This window comes from Rhinolophus sinicus, chromosome 3, assembly GCF_057876585.1.
Source record: "Rhinolophus sinicus isolate RSI-liver-muscle chromosome 3, RSI-T2T, whole genome shotgun sequence".
NCBI classification, from domain to species: Eukaryota; Metazoa; Chordata; class Mammalia; order Chiroptera; family Rhinolophidae; genus Rhinolophus; species Rhinolophus sinicus.
In genome coordinates this window covers 201,339,544-201,352,555 of record NC_142503.1, presented here as the reverse complement: position 1 = coordinate 201,352,555, position 13,012 = coordinate 201,339,544, and the positions used below count along the sequence as shown (strand labels likewise).

The following is a 13,012-nucleotide window of genomic DNA, read 5'->3' as shown; positions in this document are numbered from 1 at the left end:
GAGGGAAGGTCAGTGTGTCCTTCATCCTGCTCTCGTGCTCCACCCCCAGGTTCCAGCCTCCCGGCCTGGCCATGCAGTTCCCTGAGAACACTGCAGTGGGGCCTGCCCAGCTCTGTGAGGTCTTCAGCGCTCTCTGACCCTGGAGTCAACGCCTGCGGTACTGGGCCTTGGTCTGGAGGCCGGAGAGGCAGCGGTCACATCCCATGGGGGCTGCTGAGCAGCACAGACCCCCAATCCCACTGTGTATGAATTAGCTGTGCCATGTGACAAATCACCACAAATTAGCGACTTAAAGACACACATTTATCACTCCCAGTTTCTGTGCTCCAGGAGTCTAAGCACAGCTCAGCTGGTCCTCTTCCCAGGGTCCCACAAGGCTGTGATTGAGTGATGGTGAGGCTGCGGTTTCATCTCCAGACTTGACTGTGGAAGGAGATGCTTCTGAAACTGGCCTTCTTTTTGGCAACATTCAGTGCCATGCAGGCCTCTCTGTGGGAAGTCTCCCAGCCTAGCAGCCACCAGCAGGGGGCGCTCCCAACTGTTACATCTTACATCCCAGAACCACCTCTGTGCAGTCTATTGGTTACTAGCAAGGACAGGTCTCCCTGAGCCTCAAGGGGAGGGGCTCACAAAGGGCAGAATCCCAGGAAGCGGGGAGTGGGTCTCTTGGGAGCAGGCCTTCCCAGCTACCACTGAAGTGTGGCCACTAGACCGGAAGTGTGTGGAAACTTGCCCTGGCTGAGGACCACTGGGCGGTTAGTTGGCTGTGGCCTTTCTACTTGTCCCATTGTGGCCTGGAGCACAGAGCCATCCTGGACAACAGCTGATAGACCTGGGGAGCAGGCTGAGAGCTCCAAGACACATGCAGCTGCAGGACCAACAGTCAGAGAGCACGCCTGCCCAACAGCCCTGGAGGGCAGGCAGGTCCGGGCTGATGTCTGCACCTGGGCAGGGAATGGGAGGCGCCGGGCCTGTCTTGATCTGTGCAGCTCCCAGCAGGCCAGCCCCCACAGGCCCCAGCAGCCTTGCGGCGCTGCATGTCTGGGCAGGGAGGCAGGCTGCGTGTGCGGGGAGCCCCTTCACAGAGAGGATGCTGATGTCTGAGGGGTCCAACGGCAATCTAGCTGCTCTCCTAGGGGCATGGGACTGGGGTGGGGGCTGGGAAAGGGCGCCCAGGAGGTGGGAGAGCAGGACCCTGGCATCCACTTGCTTAGCTCCCTTGGCATCTAGTGCCCCTTGGACCACTGAGCCAAGCCCACGCTCCAGCCTTGCGTGACCTCGGGGCTTCCACCATGGCAGGTGGACTCGCAGCCTGGTCAGCAGCCAGTCGGAGAGACAGTCATCTGATCCAGCATTCCTATTGGAAAGGCTGGAACAGAATTCAGAGCCTGCTTCTGCAGAGCAGGTGCCGAGGTGGTGCCCGGGTAGGGCGAGCTCCAGGGGGGCTGCATCCAACCCCATGCAAGTTTGGCATCCCCTTCCCCAGCTCAATCCTAGGTCTTCACTCCGCCCCACAGTCCTGGGCCCACCCCCAGGCACCAGGCTCCGCCCCACAGTCCTGGGCCCACCCCCAGCCCCTCCGACCCTCCCCACTCCCCCACACACACACCCCCACACCCCAACCCCTGCAGCAGGCCTTGCCCCACAGCCCTGAGTCTCTGTCGGCTACACCAACAACCAACTGCCCAGAATGCACCTGGTGGTCATGGGGAGGCCAGTCCATTTGCTCTTGCTCTCCGCCCCCAGCCAAGGGCTCTGGGCATGAAGGATCCCTCCATAGTCACTCGTGTGCCCACCTGCTGCCCCATCCCTGGGTTTCTGTGGGCTGGGACTGGGCACTGACGAGAGTCACGAGCTCCCATGGCAGACACCCTTCACCACCTTGCCCAGCAGCCATGTGGACATGGGCTCTTTGCAGTGTCAGGAGGCCGAAACTCCAGCCTCAGGCTGGGGGGGGGGGGGTGCAACACTGCTGGGTGCACACAGAGAGATGGGGAGGCATACATACTCCAAAGGCCCCACTTGTGGGCCAAGATTGCAGTTCTGTGGGAGTCGGGGAGAAGCATCCTGGCGGGTTCCCTGGAGGAGGTGAGGTTTAGGGGGCTGTATTTGGAGAGCAGGGGGGAGCAAACAGTTTGCACCTCTGGACATTGGGCAGTCTTGACTCTGACCAGGGCTTGTGAAGCAGAAGCTACTTGGAGCTCAGACTGGGGGACAGATGGGAAGGCCAGTGTCCACTGAGAGCTGTGCAGGCTGGGAGCCGGGAAGGGCTATACCTCAGCCCTGCCACACACAGTCCTGGCCCTGGGCTTGTCCGTCTAGGCCCACAGCATAGCGGGAGCTCCAGTCTCGCTCAAATAGTTGCCGTAGCTGCTCCTGCACGGTGGCCACCCCTGGCTGGGTGCTGGAGTTCCTCTGGCTGACCACCAGGCCCACACCTGAGGTGCTGCTAAAGTAATCTTCCGACCAGTTGGAGGTACCTGTGGGGCATATGAGAAAGCAATGCTGGGCAACTGGACTCATACAGGCCCCTCCAGCCTGGCCAATCCTATGGCCTCAGTCACAGTTTTGGAGACACATGGGCACCACAGCTGCTCTGCTGCCATCGAACTCCACCCATGGCAGCCCCTCCCGACAGGATGGCCAGCTAGCTCTTCATATGGAACTATGCCCACATCATCTGGGGACAGGTGTCCTGACAGTGTTCTGGGACTCGGTGCTAGGATTCCCCTGCTGCCCCTGTGGGGCTGGGTGACAGCAGGGCTGGTGGCCTGTCCTCAGAACTCCAGGGGAGACCCCATAGAGACCCCTCAGCAGCCCCTGTCCTGCAGGATGCACACGGCATATAAGAGCAGTGTCCCCTTCAGCACCCTGGCCTGGCCACGGCCTGGGGGCATGGCCCCTTCTGCGGATTTGTGTGGCCTCTGTGAGTCCCGTCCCCTAACCTGGCACCCTCACAGCTTAGGGCCCTGAGGCTGCCCGGGTCTGAGACCCTGCCCAACCTCCCCCAGCGGCTCACCTATGTAGGCCGCTTTCTCCGTGACCATGAATTTGCTGTGGTTCACCCTGCTGAACGGGATGTTGGAGTGGTTCCCCACGGGCACAATGAAGACTTTCTTTGAGGACAGAGAGGGAGCGTGTCAGGGAGGGAAGGGCCACCCCCCCACCAGCCCAGGGCCGGATCCTCACCACATCCACTGACACGCCGGCCTCGGGGTTGCTGAGGGCTTGCAGGGACCGCAGGTAAGGGAACATGCTGGGGTCCGTGTTGAGGCCACAGCTGACCAGCAGGCGCACCTGCACGCCTCTGCTGAAGGCCGCCGCCCGCAGCGCGTTGTCCAGCACTGGCCAGTACCTGGGGAGGGGAAGGTCAAGGTCCTCGGGCCAGGTCCTGGCAGGAGGGGAGTGTGCCCACTGGCAGAAACTTCCCCACCCTGCAGGCCCCCGGTTGCCACCCAGAACCACCTGGCAGGGCGGCTGAAGCGTGTGGTGGGGAAATACTCCATCACGGAGGCATAGATGAACCTCCGGGCCGCCGCCATCACTGTCAGCAGTGCTTCCAGGTCCCGGGTGCGGCCATAGGGGCAGAGTGCGGGCGGCGACGCCTGTACAGGGAGACAAGGCCCCGAGGGCTTGCCCGTGCTGAGCCGCTTGGCTCCTGGACCTGTGACCCCACCATGCACCCACTGCCCACATCTGGGATCCAGGAGGAGGACAAGAGGCACTGGCTGGAGAACTGGGTGGACAGCAGGGCTGGCCCTGGCTTCTCTGAGCGACAGCCCCCGTGCCAGGCAAGGCTTCTGCACCCGCTCAGGGACGTGCCCTGCTCTGATACCCTGCTCTGTAGGTCAGCCACTGACGCAGCTGGGGGGCCACCCCCGATAGAGGGCATCTGCTGGTGGGCACGAGCCGCCCGCCCCTCAGTCTGCCGCCTTTCCCTGCAGGGCAGCAGAATCGCATGACGAGCTGTTCCTGTCCCTACCTCCCCGGCCTCTTGACCCCACCCGGCAGTGTGCTTGGCGACCCCAGGGCCACAGGACACCTGGCACTGCCCCGGGGCCTGCCGATGACAGCCTGCGCCTCGCCCTAGGGTCACAGCCCCCCACAGCGCTGGCTCCCTGGGCTATGTCCCTGAGGACCCAGCAGTGCTGTGGTGTCTGCAGAGCAGGCCCAGGTGCAGCAGGGTCTGGCCGGCCAGGAGGGCGGGGACACTGCTCGAGCCCTCTTACTGAGAAGTAGGCCGTAGTGGGCACTCCGGCGAAGCGGGCCCAGAGGGGCTGGAAGCGGTTGAAGTGGGATGAGAAGTGTCGAGGCCAGTGTTTAGGGAGCACAGCCTTGGGCGCCCCCAACACCCAGTAGGTCTGGAAGGTCTTCTCCAGGTCCCGGGCCAGGCGGCTACAGTTGTAGATGACTGCGCCAAGCTCCTTCACCTGCAAGAATGGGACAGCGGCTGTGGGAGGAGGCCACTCTGTGCCCTGTGTGGGTCCCCCAAGCCGGGGGCTGGACGGCTGCAGCCCCCACGCGGGTGGTCCGCCCATAGCAGTGTAGCAGAGTGTTGGGGAAGCTCTGGGGTGGGGTGCCCAGTGGGTCCCTGTTTTTCTCGAATATTGTATTCCAACGATCAAAGCAATACATGTTTATTACCCAAAAAATCACAGAAAATGCATACAGACACAAAGAAGGAAGAAAAGATCATTCTTCTCTCGTCACATGCCAACCATGATTACCATTGCCATCATTCTCGGACAGGTTTTTAATGCCTTGCTTTTCCAAAAAGGGACCAGGCTGAAGTGACCAGTTGCAGGAGGTCCCACAGCATGAGCCCAGTGGCTGTGTACAATTCTGTAACTGAAGGGACCAGCCTCCTGTGGGTCCCGCTGTGCTTATGCTATAGAAGTGGCTGCATCAACCAAGCTTCCGTTCAGTGACTAGCTGCAGGGGACATCAGGCAAAGCCCCCAGAGTGTAGGGAGGGGACGAGCGCCAGGTGGGTGTCCCTCTCTGGGCTCTGGTACTCACCTGTGTCAGGGACCGCCAGTCCATGTTGGCACTACCCATGTAGATATGCCGCCCATCCACGACCCAGAATTTGGAGTGCAGAACGCCCCTGGTGAGCTGCCCCATGGGCACGTGTCGCACCTGGGCACCTGGCCGAGAGTCCAGGACAACAGACTGAGCTAGCATCCTGGTGAAACTCAGCTCTTTACAGGTGGGTTGGCTCATTTATCCTCACGATAGCCCTAGTGGGTTGATGCTATTATCATCCCCATTTTCAGGTAGGGAAACTGAGGCATTCACTGGCTTGGGCCTCTCTGCAGCTCCAGTCCAGAGCCTGCCTTTGTAATGATGGTGCCCACTGCCTCTTGCGCCCAGCTGAGCCTCCACCCACAGGTTAGAGCACCTGGGCTCAGCAGGACCCAAGGCCACCCTATGCTGTGCCCCGTGGAAAGGGACACTCCCAGCTCCTTGGAACCAGCCAGCCTTGGTGGAGCTGACTGGCCAGAAGGAAGGAGCTGGCAGCCCTGGACTCCTGCCTCCCATGGTCCTGGGGAAGTGCAGGGTGTTTCCCGGCCTCCCCACAGCAGCCCCGCTGCAGGGTCCCTCTCCATGGCTCCAGCCGTCAGCCACGCCGGCCCTGGCACAGAGGTTACAGGGCAGGCACCTACCTCGGGTAGCCAGGACCTGCAGGTCAGTAGAGTTCCTGGCCAGCGTCGGGTAGCTAGTGGCCACAGCCAGGGAGACGTTCCTGTCCAGGAGCTGCTGCAGCTTCTGCAGAAGGGCCTCCCCCTGCGAACCCAGCCTTGAGTGCCAAGCCCAGGCCAGCCCTCCATACCTTCCAGCAGGAAGGACCCAGCCTTCCCCAGGGGCCACCCAGACTGCCCACAGCTCAGAGTCAGACGTATGTGCTGCCAACTGGCAGTGCGCCTGCAGGGGACCACCTGCAGAGGGGGGCGGGAGAGGGGTGGGCGAGGCACATACCAGATGGGACGACGAGTCGTTGACCCCAATGTCGGCCCCTGTGAGGGACCAGTAGTAGGAAGCCACGTGGATGCTCTCCTGGGCAGTGTCCAGCAGCTGCATCCAGGCCTGGGCCAGGGGCTGGGCAGACGGGCTGCCAGCTGCAAACCGCAGGTCCTGGGGGGTGCTTTCCACGAGGACCAACCTGCAGAGGCAGCAAGTGGGGCCCGAGCCTGGCCTCAGAAGCCATCAGCCTGCCTGCCATTACCTGCTCTGTCCCCACTAGCCAGTCGAGGGGGTATCAGGGTCACTGCCTACGTGGCCCCAAGGCTGAGCCCAGGCCAAATGTGCAGGGAGGCGCAGCCGACCATACTGGGCAAGGCTAGCCTGAGGGGGACGGTGACATCCAGGGAGTGGCCTAAGAGCAGAGCAAATTGGGGACCCAGACCCCACCCCCAGGACCCTCACCTCACTGTCCACTTTCCCCAGGAAACTGCATCTTCCAATAGGAGCTGGCAGACGGCAACTCAGCACACCGAGCAGAACCCAGGGGGACCACAGGCGGTGTCCAGGGGCTGAGACCTGCCCACCCTCCCAGCAGACCTTGCAGGTCACTCACTGGCAGGAGTCCAGCTGCTGCTGCGTGGTCTCCCCTCCAAGGGGCTTCCAGGTCAGGCTGGAGCCACGTCCCCGGGACCTGGTGGGCCCTTCCTTGGGGTGCAGCTGGCCCCAGATGGACAGATGGGGTACTTGCCACAAGAGGTAGATGAGAGTCACGGTGCCAAGCCACAGCATGGCCAGTTTTTTCAGCGCCTGCAACTGGAGAAGGCGTCCCCGGTTGTGTGGGCATGCCCTACTTCCGGGTGGGCCGTGAGGGTCCCTCCAGTGCTGAGACAGAGAGTGTCCCCAGCTCCCAGGGAAGGCCAGCCCTGCTGCTGGGGTGGGGCGAGTGGGCAAGGGAGAGAGGAATGGCACTGCACGCAGCAGGGCCCAAAGCCACCGTGTTGGTAGGATCAGGGGGTCTGGGACCCACTCTGTGTCACATGGTAACTGACTATTCCCCAGGACTCCCCCCACCCACGACAAGGAGGTGGGCAGATGCTGAGCAGCCCGCTGGCTGGGGTGACACTGAGGCTCCCCCATGGCTGGTTTTGTCCCTGCCACCCTGCCCATGGGGCCCTGTGAGGCCTCGGCTCTCAGTCCTACCATGCCCGCCTCTCTGCTCCGTGAGCTGGGGGGTGGCATGGGGCAGGGCCATGCAGGGGCCACCGAAGCTCTCTGTGGAAGCCTCAGCACCTGCATAGAGCAGCCTGGTGTCACCCGCAGCCCCAACCCAGCCCAGAGTGGCCCACGGTGCCCAGGCAGCTGGGTGCCCGGGACACCCCGTGGGGGACCTGCAGACACCTGCTCAACCCCCAGAGGCCTCCCCACTCCTGCCCAAGGTCACACCCCGAGTGTGAGGCTCCACTCAGCTGGTGGTGGGCCCTGACACTGGCAGAGCTCCTGGCCTTTCGTGTGTGTGTGTGTGTGTGTGTGTGTGTGTGTGTGTGTGTGTGTGAGTGGCTGTGTGTTCCCCTCTCTCGGTCTCCCTCTTGGTGGGTTTCTGGTGTCAGAATCTCAGTTCCTTGTTTCAACCACAACTGCAGTGAGTGTGAGAGATGGTTCTGCTTTTGAGTTTGGTCCTTATTACAGGCCTAAAAATAACCGCTTCCCTTCCCAGGCTGGTCCCCTGTCCTGGCTGGGAAGGTGCCACACAGAGAGGGTGGAGAGGCCCAGTATGGGCTGAGTGGGGACCCCCTGATGTTACCAGGGGGGCAATTGTCTGAGTGGGTACCCCGTGATGCTACCAGGGGACCATGGGCTGGGACCATGGGACCCCACAACACTATCGGGGGACTGTGGGCTGAGTGGGGACCCTGTGATGCTGTCCAGGGACTCTCCCTCTGCAGCGGGACTCTGCAGCCAGCTGGGGACAGAGGATTCATCTGCTCAGAATGGTCACTCCCCAAGGAGCCAGAAGGCAGATCGGCTGGGCCTCTGCTGGCGTTGGACCTCTCCCCACAGTGGCCTCAAATGGCACCATATGCAGGGTGTTCCTGAATTCAGTGTGTCCTCCCTGGGGTAGAGAAGAGCCTATGCACGGTGACTGGGTCACCCTGGTCGGGCAGCCTCTGACATGTCCACAAGGGACGGGCACAGCCTCCCCTCTCTTCCTCTGGACTTGGTGGGGAAAGGCCTCTGCGGCCTGGGGCCTGGGACAGGTCAGGAGCGGCCTGCTCAGCCCTCGGTGTCTGGGGTCTGTCAGGGGCTGTCCTCCCATGGGACACACTGGCTGGCCTCAGCGTGGCGAGGGAGGCCACAGGAGCTGGGCCTGGGGGCTGTGTCTGCCCCGAGCCAGCACATTACAGGGTGGTGGGGGCCTGGAAACCAGAACGAGAGAGGGTGACTCTGGCAGAGTCCCTGAGGGCTGGCACCCCTCCCTGCTGGGAAGTCCCCACAGAGGGGAGTCAGGGTGCCTCCCCACCCCCAGAAGGGAGCTCAGGCTCGAGGGTGCTCCCCCAGGCCCTGGCCTCGCTGGCACTTACCTCTGGGGGTCTTGCCTTGACACCCATCTTGGCTCCAGCCCCAGATGTCAGGCCCTCAGCTCTCCGGGTGGACGGGCTCCAGAGGCTGCCTCTACCCGCCCACCCCCACCTGCATCCTCTCTGCAGCCCTGCTTCCCCTTGTGGTCACTTCCTCTTAGTCCTGATGCCTCCCTCTGCTCTCTCAACAGACATCTGAGGCAGGGTGGGCCAGCTTGGGGGTGGGGCTGAGAACTTTCACCTCCAGACAAAAATCATTCTTCCTTCTGCCTCCCAAGGAGGAAGCATTCCAGGCACAGAGTTATGTATCAGTTAGGCCTAAAGCAAGCCACAGGGACCCAACGAACTGTGGCTTGAGGAAGATTGTTTCTTTTTCTCTCACACTAACCAAGTTCAGGGGCTGGCAGCCTAGAGATGGTGTTGGCTCCGCAGCCATGGGAGCCAGGTCCCTCCAGCTCTCAGCTGGTTCCTAGGGTTGACCAGCAGTTTCATGGCCCCACAATGGCTGCTGAAGCTCAGCCATCACCTCCATGTTCCTAGCAGAGTGTTAAGGACGTCCCAGAGGCTTCCTGGAAGTCCCATAGGACACTTCCACTTATATCTCATGATCTAGAACTTAGTCACATGGTAACACCTAGCTGCAAGGAAGGCTGGAAAATGGTAGCAGCGAGGACCTCCATCCTGGAAAATGCAGGTGGGGCCACTCCTTGGCCTGTCTGAAAAGGGAGGCCCAGCTGTAGGTTGCCGTGCTCAGCCCTAGCAAGGGGCTCTGCCTCACCCCTCACCCTCCCACTGGGGCTTCCTGAATATAGGACCCTGCTGCACTGCAGACTTGACCCTTAGAATAGCTCTTTCACTTTAAATGAGTTCTGAGTGTCTGCCCCAGCTTCCCCTTGTAAGTTCTCATTCAGGGCAGGGGCTATAGGGGACCCTGTATAGGGTGCTGGCCTCAGGGTGACCACCTGCCACTCAGGTGGGTAGCAGTTCCCAAGGTCAGGGTCAACAGGGGATCCCTGGGCCAGGGTGGGTGGGCTGGGAAGGGAATAGGGAAGAGTGCCCCCCAGATCCCTCACTTTCTTCCTGGACCCTCTATGCCAATCTGGCCTTGGGGTCATTTCCAGGCCACAACCAGGGTGGTCTCTGCTCTCTGGCTGGGACGCTGATGCCTGAATTTTGCTGGATCAGGGCCAGGGTTTTTTTCATTAACAAACGCATCCTCACTTTCCAGGATAGTTTCAAGTTGTTGTTCAAGTGGCTGCTCAGAGCTCCCATTGCTCCACGTCCCCCACAACACATAGTGACGTCAGACGTTGTAAGTTCGCCAGCCTTGTGGGTATGAATGATGCCCGAATTACCTGATTGTGAAGGACGTGGTGTGTGTTTCTGTGTTTGCCCCTTATGAGGGCCTCCTCTTCCATGAAGCCCTATTTATGTCTTTGGCCCATTTTTAAATTGAGTTGTTGACTTTTTCTTATAGATTTGGAGGATTTACTTAATTTTCTTCATTGTCACACCTGAAACTAATATAATATTGTATGTCAACTGTAAATGAAGAATAAAAAATTATTTAAAAAAATAAAAAAATGGAATAAAATTTTTTAGACTTCATAATGATAAAAAGACTCATCAACCAGGAATACAACAATTCTAAATTATATGCACCTAACAACAAAGCTTCAACATAAATGAAGAAAAACTGACAGAATGAAAGGGGAAATAGAGAAATCCACAATGGCAGTGACAGACTTTAACACAGACCTCACAGTAACTAGTAGAAAAAGTAGAAAAAAAAGTAAAAAATTAATGTGGCTAAAGAAAACTTGAGCACAATTAGTAAAGCTGATCAAATTGACAAGAAAAAAAAAAGGAAGTATAGGGCAGCCAGATGGCTCAGTTTGTTAGAGTGTGAGCTCTTAACAACAGGGTTGCCCGTTCGATTCCCACATGGGCCAGTGAGCTGCGCCCTCCACAACTAGACTGAAGACAATGAGCTGCCGCTGAGCTTCTGGAGAGGTGGCCAGATGGCTCAGCTTGTTAGAGCGCGAGCTCTCAACAAGGTCCCGGTTCAATTCCAGCATCGGATGGTGGGCTGCGCCCCCTGCAACTAAGATTGAAAAACAGCGACTGGATTTGGAGCTGAGCTGCGCCCTCCACAACTAGATTGAAGGACAACAACTTGACTTGGAGCTGATGGGCCCTGGAGAAACACACTGTTCCCCAATATTCCCTAATAAAAAGAAAATTTTTTTAATGGAAGTATACATATTCTTTTCAAGAACATATGGGACAGTTTTCAAAATTGTCCCTATATGGGCCACAGAGCATTCTCTAAACTGGATGAAATAATTTAATGTATTCTGACCACAGTGGAAATAGGCTACAAATCAATAACAAAAGAATAACTGGAAAATTCTCAAATGTTTGGTCATTTCTCAACATACATTGAAAAACTCATGAGTCAAGGAAAAAAATCATAATAGACATGAGAAATTGTTTTACCTGACTGATAATGCAAACACAATATATCAAACTTTATGGGATCAGCTAAAACTATGCTTAGAAGGAAATCTATCGCCTTAAATAGATATATCAGAAAAATAATTCTGGAAATCAATGCTTATCCATCTTGAGAAGGAAGGAAAGAAAGAAAGAGAGAGAGAGAGAGAGAGAGAGAGAGAGAAGAAAGAGAGAAAGAAAGAAAGAAAGAAAGAAAGAAAGAAAGAAAGAAAGAAAGAAGAAAGAAAGAGAGGAGGGAAGGAAGGAGGGAGGGAAGAAAGGAAAAGAGAAAGTCTAAAACAGGGGGAAAAAGAAACCAACAAATAATAAATAAGAACAGAAACTAATGAAACAGAAAAGAAAAGTAAACGCATAATAGAGAAAATCCACAAAATCAAACACCCAGTAAGACTGAACAAGAGAAAGAAGGTACGAATCACCAATACAGGCAGTGAGAAAGAAGGAACAGACCGTACAGATACTTAAAAGATAACAGGAGGGTATTAGGAACAACTTCACTCCATTAAACTCATTTTCTATTCTTCATCACTTTTAAAAATTATTATTACAGTGTAACAATATAACACACACTTGTATATGCAGGGGGTACAGATTTCAAGAGCTCGACCTAATGAATGTAACGTAACGCACCTGTGTGGTCACCATTCAGATGAAGACGCAAGACATTCCCTCAACCACCTTCTCAGCCGACACCTCCTCCAAGAGGTAACCAGGACTGTGACGTGACACACATGCTCACTGCATTTACATGTTAGCTTCTGGCTATGCCTATGGATTCATCGGAAGGTGTGAAGTCAAAGTTCCTCTCTATTGCTGCGTTCTGTTCAGTGCACAGACGTACCAGGAGCGACACCTGCTGTGTTGATGGCCATGGGTGTCCCCAGTGTGGGACTGTGTGATCAGAGCTGCTGAGAGCACGCTTGCACTCTCTGGTGATCTTGTGCCTAGTGGAATCGCTGGGCCAGAGGCAGGGAAATTAAGGCCCTAGTAAACACTGCCAGTTTCCCCCAAATCATCAAACTGCTCTGCTCTCACCAGCCATGACGCAGACCCTGGTTTGAGCGATGCTGGTGGGCGCCATGGTATCTCATGGTTTTAATTTGTATTTCTCCGACGCCAGATGACATGGAGCATCTTTTCATGTAGTTATCTGACCACTCGGATATCCTCCTGCTAACTGCCTGATCATGACATTTGCCCATTTTTTATTGGGTCATCTAGCCTTTTCTGGCTTGTAGCAGTTATTATATATTTTGGAACAAATTATTTGTTAGACTTAAATATACTTAATATTTTTTCCTTTTCACTTCTTAAAGATGTCTTTTGATTAATTGTCTTTGGGGACAAGTGGGGCCAAAGAGGTGAGACCACGTCTGTTGCTCCCTCCAGGCCTCACCTCTAGACGTGGTCCCACACTCCTGACTCCTGAAGGTATCCACTGGGTAGCAGGAGGGCCAGTCAGCAGACTGGTGTGGGGAGCACAGTTGGCACGAGGAGCAAAATTAGTATGGTGGAACACACTGGTGCAGAGAACAGACCTGGTGATGGAACAGAGCTGGTGCGGAGAACAGACCTGGTGTAGGCAAAATGCTGAGGTACAAGCGACTCCTGTTTTGCTGGCTAAGTGACCCCGTGAGCAGGCTCTGGTGGTGGCTTTGTGGGCTCCCAAGCATAGCGGACACTAGCTCCAGCCAGGCGTGTCCCTCGTGATCGCCCGCAGTATGAAGACATGGGGCTGTAGGCACTGGGTGATGTGACATCAGCACACAGTGGTGGTCAGTCCCCTCCACAGCCGTCAGAAGGGGAGAAGATACGGGGAGCCCAGTGCTCAGCACAACGCCCTGCTCTCCTGCTGCCTTTCTGGGCCAGGCACAGCCTGCTAGGGGCGTGCGCTTGGCCCTTGCAGCCTTCAACCACTTGAATACAATTACTTTTCTTTGAGAAGCAAACATCTAG

General features: G+C 57.0%; 1 protein-coding gene across 2 annotated transcripts; it reads right to left on the bottom strand.

The window, feature by feature from the left end:
• Positions 1-281: 281 nt before the first annotated feature.
• Positions 282-8,711, bottom strand: PLD4 (phospholipase D family member 4). Of its 2 annotated transcripts, XM_019747315.3 has the most exons (11): positions 8,543-8,711; positions 7,164-7,253; positions 6,577-6,776; positions 5,979-6,162; positions 5,666-5,786; positions 5,019-5,146; positions 4,230-4,430; positions 3,466-3,605; positions 3,190-3,355; positions 3,020-3,116; positions 282-2,480 (listed from the first exon to the last, which is right to left on the bottom strand). In XM_019747315.3, exons 1-11 carry the CDS (start codon positions 8,567-8,569, stop codon positions 2,278-2,280), a joined length of 1,557 nt encoding a protein of 518 aa, XP_019602874.2. In that variant the 5' UTR covers positions 8,570-8,711; the 3' UTR covers positions 282-2,277. The 2 variants fall into 2 exon arrangements, with proteins under 2 accessions (XP_019602874.2, XP_019602875.1); XM_019747316.3 differs by lacking the exon at positions 7,164-7,253.
• Between the last annotated feature and the right edge of the window lie 4,301 nt (positions 8,712-13,012).